This window comes from Panthera pardus, unplaced genomic scaffold, assembly GCF_024362965.1.
Source record: "Panthera pardus isolate Hobbes unplaced genomic scaffold, ASM2436296v1 HiC_scaffold_20, whole genome shotgun sequence".
Taxonomy (NCBI): domain Eukaryota; kingdom Metazoa; phylum Chordata; class Mammalia; order Carnivora; family Felidae; genus Panthera; species Panthera pardus.
The window spans coordinates 42231800-42259139 of NW_026526766.1; the positions used below are offsets into that span (position 1 = coordinate 42231800).

The following is a 27340-nucleotide window of genomic DNA, read 5'->3' on the forward strand; positions in this document are numbered from 1 at the left end:
TTTTCTGTCTATAATCACAGGATTAAAATGCTATTACTGGAGTAATAGTCCATTTCAATTCTATTTACCTGACCAGCTTTAAGGCTTTAAATGTTTTTTTTCTTCTCCTTCTTCAAGCGTTATCAGACCAAAAAAAAAGAAAAAAAGAAAAAAAGAAAAAAAAAAAAAGAAAAAGAAAAATCGTTTTGTTGGCTTTCCGCAACGTTTTGGAGGCTTAAGGGATATTGGAGTATTGAAACCAGGAACCAGGGCAGAGAAATGTGTTCTGTGACCAACCAAGCGGGCGCAAGGCAGAGAAGGAGCAATGACTTATTAATTACCCCAGATAGAACACCTCCTTTCCAGGAGGCAGAGAGGCTCAAAGGGCAGATGGGCCAGCTTCAGGCAGCGCCGCTGCGGCTACCTGGAAGCCCAGCAAGTCACCTGAGTCGCGCCCGTGCCTGGGCTGCCAAGCTGCAGCGACTGGTCCGCAGTGTGCGGGGCCACGAACCCCACTCCCGCGTTGGGAGAACGCCCACGGCCCTTTAAGCACGCAGCCGGCTCGCGGCTGCCCTGGAGCCGGATCTCCGCGGTAGGCGCACAGGTAGCGCGGGCCGCAGCACCTGCCCCGCCAGCCCCGCGCCCGGGGCGGGGCTTCCCGCTTTCCCTTTAAGAGGCCGCAGCACCCGCCCCTGACGTCAGGGTGTCTCTCCGCACGAGCCCGCGTCCCGCGCCGTTCCGCGCCCCCCGCGCCCACAGCCCCGGCGGCGGCAAGACGAGCGGCCGCCTGGCGAGCGCGCCGCCCCGCTCGGCCCTCCGGTCCCGCTCCGCCGCCGTCTCTTTCCGCACCAGCACCGCAGCGCCCGCGCGTCCTCCCGCACCATGTCGGTGGCCGGGCTCAAGAAGCAATTCCACAAAGCCACTCAGGTAAGGCGCGTGACAGGTGCGCCCGGGGTGGTCCCGGACGGAGCCGCGAGGGGCGCGCTCGGCGCCTGCAGCCAGCGGGGAGCGCGGGGTCCCCGGCCTGTGCCCAGCCCGCCCCGGCCGCCCTCCGCATCGCCCGCCCAGCCCGCCGCGGCAGCGTCCCGGGGCTGGGAGCCCGCCCTCCGTCCTCCACCCCCGGCTAGGTGCGGCGCTGCGGGCGCCCGCGAGTCCCCGGCGTCCCGCCTCGTCGCCCCGCGCGCCGCCCCCGCACCGCCCCGCGCCGGAGCGTCTGGGAGGGGACCGCGGCTGCACCGTCGCCCGGGTGTGCAGGTGCCCCAGCGGCGCGGCAGGAGATTATGTAAAGTCGTCTCTTACCCGGTGACCTTGCGGTGTTGGTGCCCCCAGCTGTCCCGGGAAGTGCTGGCACGAGCGGTGGCCCGCACCGGGGGTGACTGCGGTGATGTCCGCCGTCTGCGCTCCTCCACTGTGCTTTCTGAATCTCTCCTTCCATGTTGTCCCCAGGCGCCAGAGCAATAGGAGGATGAGGCTTCCTTCAGGGAAGCTCATGCATTAACTTTTCCCTGGAGAACTCGGTGGTGAAACTCCTTTGAGGCCGAGGCTTGACCAGCAGTTTGTGTCTTTAAACATTTCCCATGGGTTTTGTAGCCTTAACATAACCAAACCATCATATATGTCTAAGTATTATTTTCAGTGAAGCTTTTACATCTTGAATGTGCCTGTATTTCTCTGTGGGGTTAATAAGCTGTGATTACAACTTATTTAATTCAGGTTCTAATACTTTAAGTCTCCTTGGGCTCTGTTGAAGAATTTTACATAGGGAAAGATAGGTGAATACTTACAATGTGACCTATTTCTTATGTAATGAGGGTGGTTACTTTTTTTTTTTTTTTATTCTTCTGAAACAGTTCTAGCTTAAGGGATTTTTAGCTAAGGATTTTGTTGGTTTCTTCAAATGTTTCTCATAATTTAGCCTTAAATATTTTTTATAGATTAGCCTTGATTAATACTGAGCTTTCTCAATAATTTCTCAGAAGTAGTGAGGTTTTTCCTAGGCTACCACAGTAACAATCCTATTTTAAACCACATCCAAAAGAGGTGAGGGTTGTGCTTTACAGAATCTTGGTTAAGGTAGGGGGACAGATGCAGCACGACATTCCTCTCCTGTACGTCCACATGCTATGTCAATCACTATCCGCTTGCCTTTGTAAAATCAGTTTTTTTAATTTAAATTTTCTTAACGTTTGTTTATTTTATAGAGAGAGGGAGTCAGAGCAGGAGCGGGGGAGGGGCAGAGAGAGAGGGAGACACAGAATCCCAAGCAGGCTCCAGGCTCCGAGCTGTTAGCCCAGAGCCCAATGAGGGACTTGAACTCACAAACAGGGAGATCATGACCTGAGTTGCAGTGAGACACTTAACTGACTGAGCCACCCAGGCGCCCTGCCTTTTTAGAATCAGTTTTATCTGTCAGTTTGGAAAATTGAGAAAACTAAGATGATTTCAGTACAAATACCCATTAATGTTATTGTTTTTGCTTTTCAAATTGGATCTTTCTGAGTGATCTCTGACAGAATGTAAATATATTTATTGGTGTAATATGGAGGGTTTCTAATAACTTCATACTTCAGGTTCCTTCAGGTTTACAGACCAGCACAGGTGCTACCATAAATTCTTAGGACTTCTTTGAAGTCACTAACCTTTTTAATTTCAGGTATTTGTTACTTCTGTAAAGCAGACCTCAGCACTGGATTTACCAACACCGCATCCCTTCTTCACTTTGATTCTGAGGACTTCTGCTGCAAATCTTGGAGCCTTAAAAGGCAATTAGGCTAAGGCTTGACTCCCACCTCTGCTGTTAGTGATCTTGAACAAGTTATTTAACATTTGAATGTGTCTTTGCTAAATGGGGTTAAGTATCCACTTCCTAGAATTGATGGGAGTGCAGATGAGTTTTTAGAACACACATAATAAGTGTTCAATAAATGCTGTTAACATTAAAGATAATTTCACCAGTGTAAGATTCTGTCCTTTGTATTAGTAATAATGACACTTGAGGAAACGATGGAAGCTAGACTTTTTGGTTTTGTTACCTTAACAAAAAAACGATCAGATTGCTTCATTTCAGCCAAATACTGAAGTTATATGTAACACGGAAGTTCAGAATAAAAAACTAGAATTGTATGATGTGAAAGACTTCTAGATTGTTGGAGGAGGTTTGCTTGTGACAAGAGTAGTATTCATCACACCTGATTCAGATGCAGAGTCACTGAGTCATTTTTTTTTTTTTTTTTACTGAAAAGCCATTCATTTTAGAGGTGAGACAACACACGATATCTTATCCATAACTTAATGGAGCACAGTCCTAGCCCCTGGCAAAGGTTACTCTTCTTGTGTACGTGTGTATATTTGAAGGGTGTGTAAAGCCAGTGGTAGTGTTTGCGTGTGACAAAGATACTAGGGGAAATAGCCACGTCCTACTTTTTAAGCCATTTTTCCATACCCAGCTCCGTGAACCTGATCTTACCTACAAAGTAAGCTTTACACCTAGAATTATTGCCTTTCGAGAATAGATATGCTAGATTATATGGCCAATGTTGCCTTTTTTTTTTTTTTTTTTTAAATGTTTGCTTATTTTTGAGAGAGACAGAGTGTGAGTAGGAGAGGGGCAAGAGAGAGAGGGAGACACAGAATCCAAAGCAGGCTCCAGGTTCTGAGCTGTCAGCACAGAGCCCAGCGAGCCTGAACTGGGGCTACGACTCAGGAAGGGGATGATCAGGACTTGAGCTGAAGTTGGACACAGCTGACTGAGCCACCCAGGCACCCATGTGTGGCCAGTATTCTTAAGTGGAGGGCCCCTCTTCAGGCAAACGTTTCTCTTGTTTCTGTGAAATTGAGTTTTTTGCTTTTTCAGTGCAGGATATTTGTATTAATAAAGCAGTATGCCTTTAAAGTTTGCCCACTGATTTGAAATCTCTGAATAGAAGTGTCAAGACTGTTCTCTTGATTTAGAACTGATTATTTCTACCTTGTTGCCTACAGTTATTTTTAATATCTCTGATATTTGGAGGTGAAAAAATGCTTTTGCTAAAGACAATTTAATGAGTGGGAAAGACTTTCAGGTTGAGAATATATTAACAGCAAAAATTGATCATATTTTTACTTTAATATGCTTTATTACTTTATTGCTTGTAGATATAATTTATGATACAATTAGAAAAAATAAGGTACTCTTTGTTACTGTAAAATAGGGCAAATGAGCATGTATTCTACTTTTAGTGAGTTTTACTCATATTGAGATTTCATTTTAACAAGATTAATGTCAATTTTTTTCACTTGTTGGTTTAAACTGGCAGCATATTAGGTAAAAATAGCTGTCTGCTTCCAGTTAACATGCTGTTATTATAAATTCTACACTTATTTTTTTTTTTTTTTACTTTATCAAGCATTTGTTGTGGATGTACCTTGCTTTGTAGAAACAGGTGTAAGTTTGTTACAGAGTAAAATTTATTAGGTCATTGTATTTGTTTTGGCATTTGTGCAGAACTAAGTATCAAACTGAGTGTCTTAAACAACAGAAATTTATTGTCACACACTTCTGGAGTCTTGATGAAGGGGACAGTGAGGGCATACTCCTCTGAAGGCCTTAGGCAAGAGTCTGTTCAGGCCTCTTTCCCACATTCTAGTAGTTTGTTGGCAATCTTTGGCTTTTCTTGGTTTGTTTGCACATCACCCTGATTTCTGTCTTCATGTTAGCATGGTTTTTTCCTATCTGTGTCCAAATGTCCCCTTTCTCTAAGGACACCAGTCATATTGAATTGGAGACCCACCCTACAACAGTATGACCTCATTTTAGCTTAAGTAGTTACATCTGCAGTGACTATTTCTGAAATAAGGTCACATTCTGAGGTACTGGGGATTAGGATTTCAACATAAGTTTTTGGAGGGGGCACATAACCCATAACAGCTATTATTTGCGTGAAAGGATTCACCACATTGTTCTCCTAAATACTGCATTTGATTTAGCATTAAAAAGACAATTAAGTCTATAAATAACACCTTTATATTGCATTGAATGAGATATGCTTTCTTCTTTTCAATAAATTTGGTTAGGATATATACCTACTATAGACTACATCTTTTTTTTTAATGATAGAAACTAATATTTGGTTAGGCTGTATGTTATGATATAATCTGGTGCATGATTATTGTCCCACTCAGATTCATCAACTGGAAAATTTTAATTACACTGGTATTTTATGCCTTTCCGTTTAACTAATTTCTTCATGCTTTCATCATATTTAAAGTGCTGTATTTTATATAGATGTTTTGCTTGGGAGAATGTTGCATAAATCTGTTTATGCATTTATTGATTTGGTGAGACTTCAAACTTGTTAAGGTATTTAATGAAATATATAATTGGTTATAACTTTGAGTGAGGTTCTCAGTTCCTTAAATGCTTGCTTTAAAGCAGTAAAATCTCTGCTGCCTTCAAAATCTCGAGTATAACTTTTTTGTTCACATAGGGTTTCTATACATGCACTCTTTGTCAGGTTCTTACCTGGGGTCAATAAGAGGCTGGAAGGACTATATATTTTCTAAAATTATATGCCACATTTTATATGTGCATTTTTCTGAGGGAGAGGTTTTTAGCCTATCATAATCTTTTTCATTAGCTTTTTTTTTTTTTTTTTTTTTAAAGTAGGCTTCATGCTCAGTGCAGAGCCCAACATGGGGCCCAACATGAGGGTTTGAACTCAAGACCCTGAGATCAAGTCCTGAGCTGAGATCAAGAGTTCCATGATTAACAGACCGAGCCACTCATCATCAGCTTCTTTTTTTTTTTATCATCAGCTTTTTTTTTTTTTTATGTTTATTTTTGAGAGAGAGAGGAGGGGGGAAGGGCCATGAGGGTGGACAGAGGATCCGAAGTGGGCTCTGTGCTGACAGCAGAAAGCCCAATGCAGGGTGTGAACTCAGAACCATGAGATCATGACCTTAGATGAAGCTGATTGCTTAGCTGACTGAGCCGCTCAGGTGCCCCTTATCATCAGCTTCTTAGAGGAATTCCTAATCCCAATCCTGTTCCCTTCCCCCAAAGTAAAAATGCATTATAACAAATTGATCATGTCATCAGGAGAGAATGGGGTGGTTCTTACAATAACAATCACTTGCATCAATTTATTGGGCTTTAGAATATCTGCTCAAAATGAAACTATCTCTAAACTACTTGTAGGGGCAATCAAATATAAAAAGCCTTTCCAAAGGTGTCAGAATTGAATGAGATAATGTCTGTGAGAGTGCTACGCTTGCATAATAAGATAACTTGAACCATGCAAAAAATAAAAAAAAACAAAAAACAGTAGGTTGTCAATGAGCCCTGCCTTACTGATACACTTGGCAAATGGACCTGTGGAGGAGTTTGAAATGAAAGTGGCTGCTGAAAATAATTTCCCTTGAGACTGAGATTCTCTTTGATCAAGTTTTTTGTTGTTGTTGACACAGTGACATTTTTTTGCAAGGTTTTTCCCCCACAGTGATTCTTTAATGTTTTAAATTGAGTTTATATGAACTTTGGTTTCTATTTGGAAAATTTTGAAGTATGTATCTCCCAAATTAACTATAAATACCCTTGAAAATGCATCAAGACTTGGTGGGGGGAAATGGTGAGTGTTTTGAGGAGAAATGTCATTGCGGGAGAGAGAGAGAGACTTAGTATTGGGGCATGATGCCGGTAGCGGGGAGGGCTTCAGCTTGCAGAGCAGAGTTCATTCTGCCAAGCCCCTTGTGCTGCTCAGATTCCCAGGCCTTCATGCAACCCTAGGGCTTTCATTAGAGTGGGCAGCTTGAGGAAGTGAGAGAGGAGGACTAGAATCATTCAAATAAGGAGAATTGGGGGAGGCAGAGTTTAAGAACAGCTCTAGGGTTTAAAGTGGTGTGGCTTTCCTTCACAAGTTAAGGCCAGATGGGCAGGATTCTATCTAGAGGGTAAGAAATCAGAGGATTTTCTTGACTTCTCTTTTTTTCCCCTTTCTGTTCATTTGATCATTTATACCTTTGTTATGTTCTGTGTGATGATGATGAGTTGAGTGTGGCACCAAGAGGGGACCCAGGAGAGGCTCAGGAAAACAAAGTTTATTAAACTCACAGGTTTGAGGGAGACAGAGACAATGCACACTCAAGGGGCCACATATGAGCAGGGCCAGGGGAGTGGGCTCAGCCAAACAGGTGGTAGCCAAGAGAGAGTACAAAGACCAGTGGATAAGGGTCTTTATTAGGGTCAGGGTGGAGAACACAAGAAAAGGCAGAGGGTATTTCCTTGGTGCATTTAAATTTACTAGGTCATAGTCAGGGGCAGCCTGAGAAATGTAGTTGTCTTGGGGACCACCTTATCACAGTGGTGCATTTGGTTACCTGGGTGGGTTGCTCGAGCTCGTTGTATGTGAGGACGTTAAGGTGGCAGGAAACAAAATTTTACAATACAACTTTTCTCAGTTTTTTTTTTTTTTTGGTTTAGATTTTCTTTATTGCCCTGATCCTTTTGGAGTCCAGATGTTTAAAAGTGATTTATGTGGTCTATAATAGATAATAAAGATTGAGAGCTACAGCTATACCTATTGTAATGTCATGATTGTAAGACCCTGTAAATGTTTTTGTAGAAGATCGATAAAATATTTTCAAATGCCACTAAATCAACTGAGTCTGATGCTTTGTGAAATAAATTTACTGTTTATGAAGATTTTACATTTAATGCAACTTCTGAATATGATGTTCTAGTTGGTTTGCTCTCACTCCCCTCTGCCCAGCCCCAGGTCAGATTCTATATGGTATGGATGACTGTGGAAAAGCTTCCTATAATTTGTGAGAACCAGCAAGCTCCTCGGAGGCTTGCTTAGATGCTCGGGTCTCTGAAGGACCACTAGGCAGGATTTTGTGGCCTCTTCTGAATAATGATAAATATAATTCAAAATAAAATATATCAAATATATTGATATATCAATAAAAATATCAAAATAATAAAAATGAAGATAAAAATAAGATATAGAAGTGTCTTTGTTATAATTCAAACTGAACTTTCCCCATAGATCTTAATTGGAGCAGTTCCATAGTGCTAAGAAATATCTCAGTATCAAAGTACAATGCTTGTTAGGCACACGTGACTAGTCTGCCTATGCTTTTTCATGTTCAGGAAATACTGTCCTCAGTGACCACTCCCATTTGGAGAAAGAAAGAATGGGAGCCATGGCAATTATTGTCCATACAATGATACCACATTCTGGGTAAGCTTTGTGAGGTCCCAACCCCTACAGAGAGGAAGTTCTATGGTTTTACCCTGGTTCTGCAATCAGGGAAGAATTATTTTGTTCTTTCTGCTGTTTGGCCAAAATCTAAAGAGGGTGACAGGGAGCGTGGCCTCTTCGGGAGCTGTATAGCTTCTTTCGTTGGCTTCCTGTTTATTTAATATTTGTTTATTTTTTTGCTTTGTTTTTTGTTTTTACAGTTAGAGGCTTTTTTTTTCCTTTAAAAAAGTTTGAAAGAGAGTGTGCATGTGCACATGTGAGTAGGGGGAGGGGAGAGGGAGAATCCCAAGCAGGCTCACGACTGTCTGCGCAGAGCTCCACGTGGGACTTGATCCTACAAACCATGAGATCATGGCCTGAGCTGAAATCAAGAGTCCCATGATTAACCATTGGACTGAGCTACCCAGGCACCCTTGCAGTTAGTGGCTTTTAACTATTCATGGCTCATGGCTGATTTGGGCAACAAAATTCCTTCAGAAACTTAGGAGATTTCCCATTTGCTAGTTACTGAAGTGGAATCTTTTTGGATTCCATTGATCCAATGGATGTTTTTTATACCTAATTTTCAACCAGTAGGTTTGGTTGTGTTCACCTGAACTTTGTAAGAGAGCCTCATGCTTTGATTTAACCAAGAAGTCTTAATCGATGTTTACTGCTCATAGCTCTTTTCATTCTTACTTCCCATCATTTGCCTCAGGGATCCAGGATGACTGGGGGTTCTTACATCTTTAACACATGGTTTTCAAGATTGCCAAAGGGAAGAGTATGTTGGAACAGGCATGGTAGATTTCTGTGGGCCAGGCCTGGAAGAAGAATGTGGTAGGCATGATGCTAAGGCTCTAAGTGACCCTCCTTCTCATATTGCCCCCTCTTCTTTGAGTGTGAGTCAACCTGTCACTATGAAAAGTTGTTCCTCCTGAAATTCCTACTCTATATGGGAAAGGGGAGATTGTATGTTTGGGGTTAATCTAATCATACAAACCCATTTAAAAGCAGAGCATTTTCTCTGGTTGGTAGTGAAAGGGGAAGTCAGAAAGATTGGAAGCATGAGAAGGACTGGACTTGTTGCTGTTATAGATGGAGGGGCCATGTGAGAGGGAATGTACTCAGCTCTAGGAGTAGAGAGCAGTTTTTAGATGGTAGCCAGCAAGGAAACAGGGACATCAGACCCACAGTTTTAAAGAGCAGGACTTTGCCAACAACCTGAATGGAAGGGAATTCTTCCCCAGAGTCTGCAGATAGGAGCCTGGTCTAGCTGTCATCTTGATTTTGACCTTGTGAGACTCTGAGTGGAGAACTCAGTGTAGCTGGCCCAGACTTTCAGCCTGTAGAACTGTGAGCTAATAAATGGATATAGTTTTTAAGTTGCTAAGTTTATGATCATTTGTTAAGCAACAACAGAAAGTTCATAGAAAAAATAGTCACTTCTTTTTATGTTCAGTTGGCTGGAACTTATAACATAGCCAAACTGTGGAATACCTAAGTGCAAAGGAAGAAGGGGGGAGGCTGGAAAGTGTAGTCAAGCAGTGTACCCAGAGTACAGGAGTGGTGGTAAAAAGCTAAAAGTCTTTGCTGTCTGTTGTGCCTATAATACATTCATTTATATGTGTGCTTCTGAGTGTGTGTGTGTATGTAAATATATACATACATACAATTTGTTGAATCAACTTTTCTTATAAGTCTCAATGTTCTCTATATATTTTTAAATACATTTTATATTTTACAGATGTTTCCCCCTATAATGTTTAGGTTTTTTGACATTTAGGTATTTTTTCCTAGTGAAACACATGTTTCCTTTTGTGGTTCCTGATCAGTTGTAAAAGGTGAGGCTGTTAACTACTTTCTGAGGAATCTTAGCTTGGTAGGCTGCTAGTACCGTGACCGCTTCATTGACCTTGGAATGGAGAGACTGTAGAACATTGAGGAGCCTTTTGAATTCTAAGTCTCTATCAAAGCATCAGGGATTTTTACTAGTGAGAGCAAAGTGGTTGACTGTTCCCCCTGCATCTGTTCCTGTGTTTGTGGAAGGCCTGTGCCAACACAGACACACTGAAATGCGCTTATTTAGTGTGGGCACATCAAACAGCTCCATGGTAATTTGAAGTTGTTCATTAAGTTACTGAGGACTTCAGGTGCACGTGGCACATTTTGTGTTGTTTGTTTGTGTTATGTTAGTTTCATGCTCTTTGACATGATTTGCAGATCCATAGCCCTGAATGATTTTCTAATTGCAGCTGGTGGACAGTGCCAGACATTTGTTGGGAAGGATGAGGTCCGACACCTGAGATGTCCTATACGGGTGTGGTGTCAGTTGGGCAGCTTGGCTGAGGAGAGAATAGTCAGGCATGGTCCATGTCAGAGAGCTGAAGTAACTGGATGGTGAAGCATCCAGTTGGAATTGATTACAGAGCAGGTACAGCTTTCACCCTAGTGTTCAGTAAGCATTCAGTAAGCATTTACTGCTTACTGAAGTGACCCTGGTGTGCTTCTTTAGGTTGAGTGAATGTTGCATATGGTGTCTTGCTGGACATATTTATATTATTTATTAAATTGTGTAAGTGGCTACAAACCCAAACCCTTTGCTGGTTGTGGCTATCCTCCATCATGTTGTAGACTGACTAATGGAAGTACTTTCTGGAAATGTTCCTCGTTAATACCATCATCAAGATTTTACTCATGGAAGGTGATAATCCTATTATCTATAGATTAGGTTCTGCTTCTTATGTTCAACCTTGCACCTCAGTTGTGTCTCTTTTCCCCTTTAAATTAAGTTTAACAAATAATTGTTTGCCATTAAGCCCTTTCCTGTTCATGTCATCTACTACTCTCTATGCATCTTTGGTTCCTTTGAAACTCACAAATCCAAAATTTCCATTTTTCACTTTTTTTAGTCATTACCTTCACCATAAACCCAGTCCATATTTTTCAGAGAGATACTTGCAGTGCTTATCATTTATATCTTCTCTAAATTTCTTCATGTAGATGTGGAAACCTCCTTTTTCCTAGCTCCAACAGAAGCTGGGGAAGCTTGTCCTTATTTGTAAAATTTAAATGATCACAAAATACTCGAACAATGTGGATGTATTTCATTTCTTTACAAGCTCTTTGAGCTTTCTGTATCTCAGATGTACACATTTAAAGACTTTTGACTCCTTTTTACCATAAACCTTAAATGAAGGATGTATCTTAACCAGAAAGCTTATCATACAATCTCTCCATGAGTGCATTTGTCTGAATTTGATGATTGTGACTCGACTTTTTTGAGGCAATGAGTTTTGCTGATATCGCGTGATATGTGTTGGTTTGCCTTTTATAACATCTAAATTCTTGGTGTCTGATGTCATTGTGTCTGCTAGTTGCCATGAAAGAGTAAAGTGAATTTAGGCAGTCAACTTCAGTAGGCTCCATATGGTTATGGTGGAGTAATTTGTCCCCCAGATTTGTTACTGAGTTTTATCCTCATGAGCTTTTAGGCATCTGTGTCATCTCTACGTTACTGACTCAACTTTAAAAATGAATCATTGTGTTATTTTCATAAATAAAAGTATAAGAATTATCATACAGAAATGTTTACTCTTGCTGGAGTAAATCTGTGAGCTTGAAGTTTATTCTGCTTTTGTTAAAAAAGGAGATTAACCTATAAGGTAAGCAGCACATATCCTAACAATAGTACACTGGGATGTTGTCCCTTACTAAATCAGAACGATTGAAAGAAGAATAAAGTCAATGTTCTCCTCATCGAGGGAATCAGTGTTATTAAGGTCACAAGTCTGTACCAACTGTATTCAAACATGCTCCCTCCCACAATTTGACCATTATATAAATGGCTGGCCATTTTTGGCATATCAAGGAATTTTCTGCCCATGACCGGGTATTTAATTATGTATCATAAAAGGGAAGGTCATTTGCTTAGGGCAGCACGGAGTCATGTGTTCTGTGTATAATGTTCAGAAGGGAGGCAGAGGTGTACTTTGAGAGAAGTTCTTGAAATCATTTTAGAAAATGGTGAAAGGCCATGCATCATTAAGCTATGTAGAACATGGTTGTCAGGATCCCAGGCTTAGAGGCTCAGAAATTTCAGATCTCTGTATAGTTTTCCCATTCTGAGGACCGGTAAGACCTCAACCAAGTCACTAGTCCCAGCAATTGCTAAGTTCTGCAGAGGCGGTAATATGGTCTTGGGCATGAGTTTAGGTTCTGATATTTTATTGCTGGTCTTGTTCTCCTCTGATTCATTATCTAAGTGTAGCTCGAGTGATCTTTCTAAAGAACAAATCTAATGTTGCTCCTCTGCTTAAAATTCTTCAGTGGCTCCTTTTGGCTCCTGGCATAGAGCCCTTATAAGGCCCATTAAGGATTTGGAGTGTGATCTGGCCCCTGTTTACCAATCCAGTCTCATTGTTCACAGCTCTTTCTGTGTGTGCTTAGCTTTTACAGCTTTATTCCACACAAACTTACTTGCCTTTGAGCCTTTGAACCATACTGATTCTTTGTAGAAATCTCCCTTCCCTTTTTTCCACTTTATGCTTGACTAATCACTACTCTTGAAGGTCTCAGCTTGATATTTTCTCAGAGAGATTTATCTTTGCCTCATTTGGTGTGGGTTAAATGCCCTTCCATGTGCAATGAATATTGCCCATTACACTTCTTTTAAGTGTAGCACTTGGCCCATTGCACTGCAGGCTCCTATTGTTTCTTTGTTGGTATCCCCCAGGTGGAAATAAAGAAGGGGACCTTGTATTTTCTGTCCTTCATTGTGTCCCCAATGCCTGTCTCATAGTGAGCATTCAACTGATACTTGTTTTCTATGTATCCGTATTTATATATATTTAAAAGGAGTTATCTTATGTATATATTTTGAATCTGTTTATTTCTGCTTAAAAATAATGTATTTTCTTAAGATTTATTTATTATTCATTCTGAGAGAGAGAGAGCGCGCGCGCACACACACACACACACACACACACACGAGGGAGAGGGGCAGAGAGAGAGAAGGAAACACAGAATTTGAAGCAGGCTCCAGGCTCTGAGCTGTCAGCACAGAGCTTAATGTGGGGCTTGAACCCACCAACCATGAGATCATGCATGACCTGAACTGAAGTCAGATACTTAACCAACTGAGCCACCAAGGTGCCCCTGCATCACATATTTTTAAGAGTTAATTTAAAAGTTAAATTAAAACATGACCTCATAGAGTGCCTGAGTGGCTCAGTCAGTTAAGCGTCCAACTTTGGCTCAGGTCATGATCTCACGGTTTGTGAGTTTGAGTCCCGTGTCACCCTCTGTGCTGACAGCTCAGAGCCTGGAGCCTGCTTTGGATTCTGTGTCTCCCTCTCTCTCTGCCCCTTCCCTGCTTATGCTCTCTCTCTCCCCAAAATAAATAAACATAAAAAAAATTAAAAAAACAAACATGACCTCATAAAATTGTAGGTTTAAAATAAACTTTTCTAACTGCAAACATGGCTAACATGGCTAGGTACTATTTTAACTCATTAACTACTTACATATAACAGCCCTAGAGGTTGCTACATTATTAGACCTATTTTATAGATGAAGAAACTGAAGCTCAGGGAGGTTAAGTTGACCAAGGTCATGAAACTTTAGTGGCAGAGCCAGGATTTAATCCAGGCTAGCTGGTTTCAGAACCAGTAAATGCCAAGTTATTCTTAACTATGAGTCCTATTCCAGTCTTAAATGTCAAACTAAGAAATATCTAAAAGCTATGATTAAGCAGTGAGATAAAGATGAACACCTTAGTAGAAAAAATAGAAAAAAATACGGAGGGGCATCTGGGTGGCTCAGTCGGTTAAGCGTCTGACTTCAGCTCAGGTCACGATCTCATGGTTCATGGGTTCGAGCCTTGTGTTGGGCTCTGTGCTGACAGCTTGCTCAGAGCCTGGAGCCTGCTTTGGATTCTGTGTCCTTCTCTATCTGCCCGTCCCCCACTCATACTGTCTCTCTCTGCCTCTCAAAAATAAATAAATGTAAAAAAAAAAAAAACAAAGAATATGGAAAGGCAATGTATGAAATAATTACAAGTGACCAGGATACACATACAAAAATCATGGAAATCAAATAGCAACTTATGACATTTTTCATTGTTTATATTGGCATAGGTTAAAAGGATAACTTTCTGAGTTAGCCAGGGTGTAAGAATGTGTGTTCTCATTTGCTGGTGGGAGTGTAAACTGTTGTAACACTTTAGGTGATCAGTAGGTCTCTTCTTTGTAATTCTGTTTTCAGGAATCTATCCACAAAATAAATGTATAAGCTTGCAAAACTTGGTGCACAGTTGTTCAGTTTGGTAGTTACTGTAGTGAAAAATTGGAAGCAATGTAAATGTCAAGTAATAGGAGATGGGGACGTAAATCTTGGTATGTCTATATTACGGAGTATCTATAGCCATTTTATCCATGAGACCGTATTTATTGGTGTAGGAAAATGTTCATGATTACTGCTAAATGAAAGAAGCAGGCCACAAAACACAGTTGTAATAGGCCTAATATTGGAAAAGAAGAACTATAATAGTAGCTAAAATAAGCTGAGAACTTACATGCCAGGTAATATTGCTATAAGATTTGTTTCCACATTTCCTTCATGTTTTTAAGTTATACTTATCACTAAATTTTCTTTATATTCTATCATCTTGTTCTTATCTTCACTTCCTCAGGTTAAATGGGACATATGAAAAAGAAGAAACTTTTTTTTAATTAAAAAATTTTTAAATGTTTTATTTATTTTTGAGACAGAGAGAGAGCATGAGCAGGGGAGGGGCAGAGAGAGAGGGGGACAGAGAATCCGAAGCAGGCTCCATGTTGACAGCAGAGAGCCTGATGAGGGGCTTGAATTCACAAACTGAGATCATGACCTGAGCCAAAGTTGGACACTTAACCAACTGAGCCATCCAGGCGCCCCAGAAAAAGAAGAATCTTTAAGACATCAGTAAGATTGGGAGTAAACCCGGTTTCCAGCCAAGTTCTAGAGCTATAAGCCAATGTGTTTGTTTGCTCCATTAGACATTTAGCTTAAGAGTATTTGAATGCCTGTCTCGCTCTCCATAGAGCCCTGAATTAAATTGTGCTGCCCGGGTTTCTTCTGAACGCATGGCTGCTTTTCCTGTATCTCTAAGAAGTATAGGAACCTTGTAAGTAAGAATATTGCTAATGACTTTTGCTAGCATTTCTTTTAAATAAAGATTTATTTTCCCCCAGAGCCCTAGTCTTATCCTTAGGAAAGAGTGTGCCATGGCTTTGACTGTGTTTTGCATAGAGGAAGGAGGACAGCTAGGACATGTGTAGTGTAGAAGAATATTTCGGCAAGATGTTCTAAGTAATATGGTGCAAGATGTTCAGTCTCATCCTCCAGCCCTTATACTAGGAATCTCCTGTCAGTTTTTAGCTTCTCAGCAAAAGACCTGTAGACAATGCCATCTCAGCAAAGAAGAATGAGGTGATACAGAGACACAATAAGAGGATAGGAGATATTCTGAGTGATACTCTTTGAACTTGGATGCAGAATTCTGTTAATAGTCTCTGCTGGGCTTTTTTTGAGGACAGAAAATGTGACGTTTAGGAAGACATGAATGGAAAAGTATTACCTCCTTCTTTCCACCCCAAAGTAGAACAGAATGGAAGGACCATGACCATGAAACAGTCTCAGTAATGAGATGGGCAGGTGACTTTGAGCTTCCTCCCAGAGAGGACATATCTGGCAAGATCAACAGGAGCACCAAGGGTGGCTGCTGGTTGGGCACAAGTGTGCCTTTATGGATGGTTTGGCTTTCTCTGGGGCCTGGCACTCTTTAATGGCTTCAATGAAAAGTGCTTCAAGCACTGAGACAAATAGGCTGTGAAGTCATTTCTGGAGTAAAGCTTGTTTTTCCAGTCTCTGCAAAATCTCTTCAAATTTCTGGAGGCAACATTAACTTGTAAGTTGAGAAACAGAGTTGAAGACTGTCTCAAGAAATTTGTCTTCTGGCCTAGTGATCTGATGGAAGTGTGTACTAAACCGATGCTTTTATTTTCTTCAAAACTTTTGGTTTTGGTCCTCTTAATTGTTCATAGATTTCAACATTAATAAAAAAACACTATATAATAACGATTTTTGAGTTAAGATGGATGTAATATAATGGAACTTGATTATCTATACATTCTGCACTGTGTTCTTTGGTGCCCCCCCCCCCCCCAGTGTTCATTTATTTAGAGGAGGAGGGGCAGAAAGGAAAGGAGACAGAATCCTAAGCAGGCTTCTCACTGTCATCACAGACCTGATGTGGGGCTCAATCCTACGAACCCATGAGATCAGGACCTGAGCTGAAATCAGGAGTGGGATGCTCAACCATCTGAGCCATGCAGGCACTCCATAGCAGCTTCTCTTAAAAGTGGAAGAGTTTTGCAGGACACTTGTCTCATAATTGGGCATTACTGGTGGAAGGTGAGGTGTGAGTCTGATTTGTAAGTTTTTAAATGCAGGTTATTAAAATATGCTTTAATAAGCTACTTAATAAATTGTTTATGCAAGATAGATTCTTATTTGTATCAGTGCATGGTCTCCTCTGGTTCCTAAGTAGACTGTTGGAACCATAAAGTCCTGATTTTTAGAACATCTATGGGCTGGAAAAGGGTGTGTACCTATTTCTGTAGATTAAATGACTTCACTTTTGCTTACATCATAATTTTGAAGATGCTCAACCATTGCCTCCTGCTTCATTTATTCGTGATTCTGACCCCAGCCTAGCATCTCTGAAAGTCCTTGAAAACCACTGAAGTGTTTCCCAAAGCTAGTAATACATCTCACTGGGTTCCCACCACTTGAGATTCTGAATTAGATTTGAGAAGGCCCATACACATTATGAAACAAAACAAAACCAATAAAAAACCCCAAACAACTCCTCAGCTTTAGGAACTGCTATCTGAAGAGTCTTCTATTAAATAGTAGAACATGGGGGAGAGATTCATACCAAGACCATGTAAGTTGGAGAAATACTGGATCAAAGTAAGCATGTTTCTGCACTGCAGGATTTTCCAGAGGCTACCATAAAATGTTCAGAATTCTTGCAGCAGGGTATGGTTATGTAGTTTCCCAAACTTAATTGATTAATACATCCTCCTGCCTAGCGGCCCCCACCCCATGACTTTTCTTTTTCCCTCTTCATCCATCTTAAAAAAAAAACTTAAAAAAAGATTTGTTACAAATTACTTGTACATCAGATAAATGTTTTCCTTTAAAAGTTCTTAAAGTTTGATTTTGATATGTGTTTCTCTAAGTGAAGGCATCACTTCTATTTTGAAAGAAGTGTTAAGGTCTTTTCAATAATTTCTCCTGTCAAACTCTTTAAAAAATTAACTATAGTACTTTGTTAATATATTAATGTTGAGGTAATATAATAATATATTAATATTGTATTAATGTTGTATATTACGTCCCCATGACCTATTTGTTTTATAACTGGGGAGTTTGTACCTTTTGACTCCCTTTACCTGTTTTGCCCACCTCCCACCTCTGACAACTACCAGTCTGTTCTGTTTATCTGTGGGCTTGGTTTTTTGGTTTTGTTTTAGACTCCACATATAAGTGAATAATATGGTATTTGTCTTTCTCTGACTTACTTCATTTAGGGTAATGCTCTCAGAATCTGTCCATGTTGTTGCAAATGGCAAAATTTTATTCTTTTTTATGGCTGAATAATATTGTGTGTGTGTATGCTACATTTTCTTTATCCATTTGTGGACACTTAGGTTATTTCCATACCTTGACTGTATTAAATAATGGTGCAGTGAACATGGGGGTGCATATACCTTTTCGAGTTAGAGTTTTCGTGTTTTGTTTTGTTTTTTGTATGACTACCCAGAAGTAGAATTACGGAATTATATGGTAGTTTTACTTTTTTGAGGAAACTCCATACTGTTTTCAACAGTGGGTGTACCAGTTTGCATTCCCACCAACAGAGCATGAGGGTTACTTTTTCTCCACAGCCTTGCCAGCATTTATCTTGTCTTGTTTGATAATAGCCATTTTAACAATTGAGAGGTGATATCTCATTATGGTTTTAGTTTGCAGTTCCCTCATAATGTTGAACATCTTTTCATGTATCTGTTGGCCATCTGTATGTCTTCTTTGGAAAAATAATGATTTGACTCTTTAAGTAGTAACTACTTATATAATTGCTTCACTAAATTCATCTCAAACTGGAAACTCACTAACTTTTCCCTCTTTGTTGATGAATGTGGAGTGACACCTTAGCATTTTATAGTATGTATGTGCTTATTTTTAGTGCCTTAACTTCTCTCTAGGGAGAAGGCATATTGATGCTGAACAACTTAACGTGGGAAAATGGAGGCTGAGTAACTTGAGTGAAGTTTCTGCAGAAATGATGGAACTACGGGGCTCTTTGTGCCTAAGCTACTTCTAGAAGTGCCAGACACGCTCATGACAGCTGTGAGGGACAAGAAGGGGGAGAAGCAGTGCAAAAGCATAGTAGGGGTGTTAGACCGCATTCCCCAACTGCTGCAAGTAGCAACTGCTATGGATGGCCTGCCCCTGCCTAAAAAGCCATTTACAAATACAGAACCTCATTGCCACCTCACACTAGAAAGAACTGTAAGATATGCAATAGCAGGTTGTTCAGGAACGTTATGAGGATTGAGGAGTAACTATTTATTCAGAGGTTATTTTTTGGTAATCTTGTGGAGAAAAAAGCTTTACAATATATTATTTGTTTACTTATTTTTTAAGAATTTTTTTTGAAGTTTGTTTATTTTGAGAGAGAGTAAGTGTAAGCAGGGGGAAGGCAGAGAGAGAGGGAGAGAGAGAATCAGAAGCAGGCTCCTTGCACTGTCAGCGTGGAGCCCTGGGGAGGGGGGGGGGGGGGCTCAGTCTCACAAACCGTGAGATCGTGACCTGAGCTGAAAGCTGAAATCAAGAGTCTGCAGCTTAACTGACTGAGCCACTCAGGTGCCCCTACTTATTTATTTTTTAAAGAGTAATTAACAGTGATGCTATTGAGTTACAAATAGGTCAATGCAAAGGCCTTTAGCCATTGTGCCTTGTGGTTTTGATATGTCCCGTGGATGAGTGAGATTGCTCAGAACTGGGCCTCCTCTGTGGGGAGTAGACTTTATTCCAGTTTACACTTTCATTTTTGATTTTGTAGGTTCCCTGATGATAGTCACTTCTTCTGTACTGTATAGTCTCACATTTTATATTGAGGTTATTAGTCGTGTAGAATTTTCTGAGGCCAAATCTATCCTCCTGAAATGTTGGCACTTGTCATGTCCATTCTTGAAATGCTGTGGGAGTTGCTCAGTCAGTCTCTGGCTCACCACCGCCACCACCCATCTTAGTCCAACCTCTGACCATCTGTGTCTCCCAGCAATCCCTCCTGCCTCCATTCAGATCACATTTTAGCCAGAGTGATCTTTTCAGAACCTGAATATGCCCTTGCTGCTTCTGTGTATTGGGACTTTTCAGTGGCTTTTAGTTGCAAAGACCAAGGTCCGAGATAGTGAGCTGCAAGGGCCTACCTGATCTGGCCCTTGCCTCTCCACCCTGGTGTAGTGCCAGCTTTCCCCTCACACTGTGCTCTGGTCATCCATCTGTCTTACAAACAGTAGGCATTACATCAGTTACCTGCCCGGCTCTGTGCTAAGTTCTGAGAGTATAGAGGTGAAGAAAATCCTCATTCCCTGCCCTCATAGAACTGGCAGTGTAGTGCAGGAGGTAGACCAATAATCATGCAAATATGTAATTAGACACTGTCACCAGTGCAACAAAGAAATAATGGGGTCATGTCTGACACTGTGCTGTGGAGACAGACCATATCCTCTTCAGCATATAGAAAGGTTAAGTGTTGTTTATTAGGTACAACCTGGGAAGTTCTTACCAGCAGAGATCATTCCAGATGTGAGAAAAGTACTGTTATTTGCACATTAAAAAGAGCATTTGATGGCTTTTCAGACACTTGCATGTTTTATTTCAGAGAGGATAGTCTTGAAGATAAAGAACTCCTTCTTGTGTTTTACTGAAGCTAGGATCTTGGAACATCTGCTGGAATAGTTTCTGTTGAACGAAAAGATTGTGTGATAGGATTATCATCTTTTTTTTCTTTTATCAAAGACCATATCTCTGGCCTTTTCAAAGTGGGTGGTCATGGAGTGTCTCTCTGAGGATGTGAATTTAAACTGAAAAGTTGAAAGAACAAACTGACGTTTTATGACGTTGTCAGCTCAGGGCACAGCATGCAGGAGCCTGCTCATCAGAGGCAGACGTGGGGTTCTGCGCTCAGCCCCGTGTGGCCAGATGGAATGCCCACCCTCCTGGTGCCCTGGGGCTAGTTCACTCCTGCTCCTCCTTTATTTTTTATTTTTTTAATTTTTTTTTAACGTTTATTTATTTTTGAGACAGAGAGACAGAGCATAAATGGGGGAGGGTCAGAGAGAGGGCGACACAGAATCTGAAACAGGCTCCAGGCTCTGAGCTGTCAGCACAGAGCCCGACGCGGGGCTCGAACTCACGGACCGTGAGATCATGACCTGAGCCGAAGTCGGCCGCCCAACCGACTGAGCCACCCAGGCGCCCCACTCCTGCTCTTCCTTTAGCCTTTAATTCACATGTTGCTTTTCGGAAGCCCCTACTCTGATCTGCTAGATTGGATGAGGTTCCCCTTAATCTATTTTCTGTGGTTTGTTTTTGTGCATTAATTTTGTGGCCACTTGATTAAATGTCTCTCTCCTTCACTGGTCTTTAAATTCCTGAAGGCAAGGATCAACTTTCTCATTGCTGACTTTTGGGGATGATGATAAGGATAAGTAAGATGTATATAGCGTGTAGCATTAGCTTAACCCCATAAAAATCCTGTGGTGTAGGTACTGTTACACCCATTTTACTGACTAGGAAGCTAAGACACTGAGAGGGTAAGTGCCTTATCCAAAGTTATGCAGCCATTACTTAAGGGTGGAGGCAGAATTTGACAGCACTCCATCCTTAGAATGCTGAAATAGATTTTAAATACGTCCCTTAGTAATTCACTTATTCAGCCAATAGAATAGAAGATCTAATAAATAATACAGGCATGTGGTAATTTGGTATATGATTAAAGGCAACATTTCAATCAGTGGAAAAAAGACGGGATTCTTCAGTAAAGGATGGATAGTTATCCATTTTTAAAATAAAATGAAACAATCCTTTTATCACACTTTATACCCAAATAAATTTTAGATGGTTGGAAACGGATAAAGGTGAAAGAATGTAAAGTAGTAAGAGGAAAATCTGGGTTCTCTTGAGGTGGAAAAACCCTTCTGAACATGATAGATAAGGCACACAGACTGCAGAATAAAGTGGGTGATTTTTGCTACATAAAAGTGAAGAACTGAGTAGCAAAAGCATTCTAAATATGATTGAAATGACTAATGGGATTATGATGGGCAGTGCACAACTGAAAAATAAGAGACAAAATCCAGCTTTGGCAATGTGTGGTGCCAGGGATTATTCTCATGTCCTGCAGATTCTTCCTTGCTGGAAGCCAGTTAAGCAATGTGTGTCAAGATAAAGATTCACTTTGATTAAGGCACTTGTAATTTATCGCAAGTAGGAAAATTGGAGACCTGTGTAAAGACATATGTTCAAAATTCATCACTGTGTTAATGGTGGTGAAATACTGGTGCAATTGTGGAATGGAGTTCTATGTGGCTATTACCAAGGATGGAATCTACATCTGTTCACATGGACCCCTTGCCTTGATCTCCTTGGGGGGGTGTGTGTAGCATGGACCTGTATGTGAAATTGTGGACATGACCTGTTTCTGAACATGAGGCTGGATGAGGTTTGGAACAAGATTCACAATGTTATTTATTATCTCTAGATGTGGGTTTTTGAAAGCTTTCTTTTTCTTAAAGTTTTTAGATGTTATTTCTTTAAAAAAAATACAGACAGTGAGCATATATTTTTTGACAATAAGAAAACTACTCAGGATATGAGAATAGATATCTAAGACTGTATCTTTTTATTTCTTTATTTTTCTGATTTGAACAGTCTTCTAGCTTATGAAAAAAACGTGAGACATTGTCTTATCCCTTTTTAAGTTTTTAAATTCTTGTAACACTTATTTTTGGCTCCTGTAAATGCTATTCCCATATTTGGCCTTCCTAGCCACTGTTTTAGAGATGTTTGAAATATTCAGGGTACTGAACAGAAGGTCAAACACAAAGAAGGAAATGGGGTTCAGAAACATTTTCATTAAAGTTGCATGAATACTGGAGTTTATTCTACAGCACAAAGCCTTCCTGGATGAACTGGATCAATGTTTAATAGAAACACAGCCTTTTAAGCATCACTGTTCCTAAAGTCTTCTGTTTTTAATTAAATGTCCTATGTTCTTTAGCCTTACAAGACAGAGTAAGTAAAAGGAGGGAAAAAAACAAAACAAAACAAAACATCCATGTCAAACATAGGAGTGTAACATTGAAGGGAGAATTTCAAATAAATCACCTATTCGTTCCCTTTCCCTCCCTCCCTCCCCCCACCCCTGTCTCCTGAGAGAGAATATTAAACAGCACAGCTGGTTCAGATTCTGATCTTTTCTCAGTCACATCTTCAGAGAAGAGTTTAATAAAGCATTAATTATGTAGCAACCCTATACATACTGTAGACAGGGATAATCTGGCTGCATAATTTTGCTAATGATATATCTATAGAATGCTATTTCTATCCTGTTGTAAGGTATCCATTTTTAGTTACCAGGGGTATGCTGGTTTTGCAATGACAAGCAGCATTTGATATTCAGCACTCTAGCTGGTTCAATGAGTACGTACCACTATTTTGGATTTTGTGGAGAATGGACTTTAAAGATAGGTTTTATGATATTCCCCAATGTGGGGACACACTGGAGATTTAAAAAATTCTGTTTACCCATTGTCCTAGGTGAGGGATTATTGGAAGGCAGAGCAGAGGGAAGAAAGAAAGGGATACATTGTCTATGCAGTTGAAAAATGCCATGTAAATTTAGGGGTCAGGGTTTGTGATACGGAGATTTTAGTACATTGTTGGAGTGGCAATAGATATTTCTATATTTTTCTGTGTTTTTTCTATAACTTTTTTTCTGCACATTTTTATTTTTCATTAGCTCTGCGATAACCATTATGATTTTTTCCCCCATTGATCAAGGTTTCCCTCAGCATCTTAAATCACTGTATACACGTTCCACCCAAGCTTTTCCTTCAATGCCATGTGCATGTTGTTTCTCCAGCTTCAGCAGATAGCACAGGCCCTGTTGGGATTGGGGGTGGGTGTGCCTGTCATGCACAGGTTTGTTTCCTTTTGTTGTAAGCTCATGTGATATCACATTATTTAATCGGAGTCAATCTATTGCCAAAGGACATTGAGAAAAATGGGTGAGAGGTAGAAAAACACAGGGTTTAATGTTCAGAGGATATTTTTAGACTTAGAAACAGCTTACTGCTTTTTATGAAATGGTCAGGTACAATTAATGGTTCACGTTTCCCTCTTTGGTGGTTTTCTTTAAAGGATGAAATGCTGGTTTAACTGTGTGTGTGTGTGTGTGTGTGTGTGTGTGTGTGTGTGTGTGTGTGTGTGTTTGGTTCTCTAGGTTTGTTGAAGTACGGTTATTTTGTCTAATGGCTATATGAATAGTATTTCCTTTTACCCCTTGTAAAATATCTTTTTTAGTTGTTATATAAATCAAATCTCCATTCCACATAAGCTTCAGAAAAAGTGAAGTTATATATTAAACCATGACAGTAATTAAAAAATATTTTAATTGTTAGAGATAGAGGAAGCCAGTGGGTGTTTAATTGACATTGTTAATTTTCCAGTCTTCTTGAATGCTTGAGCGAGAACCAGAAGTAATTTTTTTAGATCATTTTGAGTGGTACAGTTCATTCATCAGATGACTTGAGTCCTCCTTTCAAGAATTGGGGTTTGGTCATTTGGGGAGAGAGTCTCACTGCAGAGAATTAATTGTAGTGCATTTGATTCTGCTAAATAGTTACAAGTAATTCTGGTTCTAGTAATTACAAAAGAGAGATAGTTAAGCTTGGGAATCATGAATTGTTAGTTTGGGGCTGGAGATATTGCAGATCATTTCAGGTAAGGGAAGCTGAGACCACACCATTTTAAGTGCATTGCAGAAAGCAGTGGTTTAATTTGATGAAGTTAATGGGTTGATGAAACCCAGTTATTCCTTTTAAGACTTTTCCCCCAACTTTTGAAAACCAACTTGGCATTCTTTACATAAAGTGTTAAAAACATGAAGAGCTCTTTTATTGGATGGTATCACTTAAAAGAGGAAGGGACTGGACAATAATCAGACATCCTTGGCATTCTCCTCTGGACACAAGGCAGGATGCTCTTAGCACCTCAGCACCCTTCATGAGGACCTCCTGGTCCTCTCCAGGCTTGCAAGAGACCAGAAACGATCTTAATTCATAGGACCATGACTTGGAATGGTGCTTTGTGCTCCATTTTCCCATTTTTTATTTTAAAGTTGCTTGCTGTAACTTTTGAATTTGTTCTCAGTGCACTATTGAAAGAAACTGTCCATCTTACCTCTCTTCTGCCTTGAGGCTTGGCTTTTTATATACTACTTAAGCCCACGAGGTCCTTTAGAAACATTCCTGTATCTCTATGGTCCTGTCTCCTCCAAGATGTTGCATTATATGCAGGGACAGTTCTTTGCTTTAGCTTATTTACCTCAGAAACCCAGCCAGTGGCATGTCAGTTTGATTGCATTTTTTTTGAATTATATCTATTTTATTTACTTTTTATTTATTTATTTTTACTTTTTATTTTTGAGAGAGAGAGTGCATGTGTGTGTGGGGGGGGGGGGAGGGGGAAGGGTAAAGAGGGAGAGAGAGAGAATCTTAAACGGGCTCCACACCCAGTGCAGAGCCCAACATGGGCTCCATGTCGTGACCCTGAGATCATGACCTGAGCCAAAATCAAGATTTGGACACTTAACCAACTGAGCCACCCAGGCACCCCAGTTTGACTGCTATTATCTGAACTCATTTGTTTTACTTAGGGAGTCAGTGGTAGGTCGTTGTTGAAGTCAGTTGATTTTATGGCTAGATTATGATTAAACATCGAAAACTATCTTTGATTTGGTACATTTTAGCCCAAACATTATTGTATGACTTTAGTTCTCTCTTTCCAAGTGTCATCTGCTCTAGAAGTATGAGCTGCCTTATCTCTTTCACCCTTGCCTCTAGGAGATTGTCAAGGTGGATCTTGACTTTCAGGTGAGTCTTGACCCCTCATAGAGGGAGTGCCGTGGGCCCAATATCGATCTAGCAATGTAGAAAATAGCTTAAATATTATTGATTTGTGAAAGAAGGATTATAAGTGATGGTAACAACACAGTTGATTGTTATTTTCCTCTTTATTCTTCCATTTATTTTATTTTTTATTTTGTTTGGAAAATGGAATGGGAACAGGTAGGAAACACCTGAACCAGAATGAAACAATTTCTCATTAAGAATAACAAATGGCTTTGATTACTGAATCATTTGGTTTTTGTTTGTTTGAACTAACTGCAGAGTGATTAAAAGAAACTCTATAGTTATTCTAAAAACTGGTGTGCTGTCAAGAACACTCCACCTCAAACCCCCTGCAAAGTACACTCAGGTCTTCCTCATTGTGCTACTTTTCTGGGAGATTATTTTCCCTACGTAGCATGTGTTCATTTTATTCTTCAGTGATAGACAAAGAGGCATATTTGTGATGGGGGCCTGAGCCTCATGACGGAGCAGTGCTGTGTGTGTCTGATTCCCGTGACCTGGCACTCAGCGTCTGGGCCTGTGCTTAGAGGGCTGGGCTCAATTCAGGAAGGTGAAGAGTTCTGATTTGTATACCCCTGTTAATAGCATTGTTAGTAGGTCAGAAGGTCGAAGCAACTTACGTATCTATCAACAGATGAATGGATAAACAAAATGTGGTATATCCATACAGTGGAATATTATTTGGTCATAAGAGGAAGGTTCCTGTCACATGTTACAACGATCGACTTTAATGACATTATGCTAAGTGAGCCGGTTACAAAGATGGTTACTGTATGCTCCCACTCGTATGAGGTACCTAGAATAGTCAGATTCATTGAGACCAAAGGTAGAATGGCGGTTGCCAGGGGCTGAGTGGAAGGACAGTGGGGATTTAGTGTTCATTGGGCACAGAGTTTCAGTTGGAGAAGATGAAAAGAGTTCTGGAGGTGGATGGTGGTGATGACTGCACAACAGTGTGACTGACCTTAATGCCACTGGTACTCTTAATGGTTCATGTGGTAAATTTAAAGTTATGCATATTTTATACCAGTTAAAAAACAACCCAGAATGAATCACTCTGATTTCTCTTGGCTTCTGGTCACAGTGGGGCATGGTTCTCCTGGTCCTGTAATTGGTGCTGGATGTGATAGGGTGAGCAAAACTATATTGGTTGTCAGGGACCCTACGCATCATCTGCTCTGGCATTCACATTTGACAGCTGAGAAAGCTGGGTCTCAAGTGAGGTTGTGGGTGGGTGTAGTCCTTCTAACTTCTGGCTCATCCAGTTTTCTTTGGAGGCTGGAGAGAGAATAATAAGAGGTAGGCTGTGGAGTCACAGTGCCTGTGCTCAGCTATTGGGCACAAATTCACAGATGGTTAAATTCTCCAAGCCTGTTTCTGAATCTATAAAAGGGGAATCATACCAGTACTCCATGAGGTTTTTATAGGAATTATTTGAGTTGACCCGTATCAGGCACTTAGCCTAGTATTCTTGCACAAAATAAGTAACAGATGGATATTAGCCACTTACTGTTTTGTTATTGTTGCTGTTACTGGTTTCTGCTGCAAGGAGGCTTTCGGGACAGAGGCCTTGGGATTGAGGCTCAGTTGTAATCGCCTGTTAGCTCTCTCTCCTTAGCCAGACTGCTTAGTTGGTCCATGTTAACCAGCATGGAATAGGTTGGATGAAATGCTTGTCTTGCTCTGGTGGTTGTGAAGGAGGGGAGTGAAACATGTGACGGGACACTTGGTTAATGCTGGTAGTCTCTCAGTCAGTCTTCATGGTTAAGGGCATGTCACTGCAGGCAGGAGGCCTGGTGTCTGTGAAGTCATGGTCTTCAAGGGCATGCT

General features: G+C 40.6%; 1 protein-coding gene across 1 annotated transcript in view; it reads left to right on the forward strand.

The window, feature by feature from the left end:
* Nucleotides 1–660: 660 nt before the first annotated feature.
* SH3GL2 (SH3 domain containing GRB2 like 2, endophilin A1) overlaps nucleotides 661–27340 on the forward strand; it is a 212893-nt gene continuing 186213 nt past the window's right edge. Inside the window, exon 1 of the mRNA XM_019415411.2 lies at nucleotides 661–906. Coding sequence (XP_019270956.1) covers nucleotides 862–906 — 45 coding nt within the window. The 5' untranslated portion in view covers nucleotides 661–861. The remainder of the gene's footprint in view (nucleotides 907–27340) is intronic.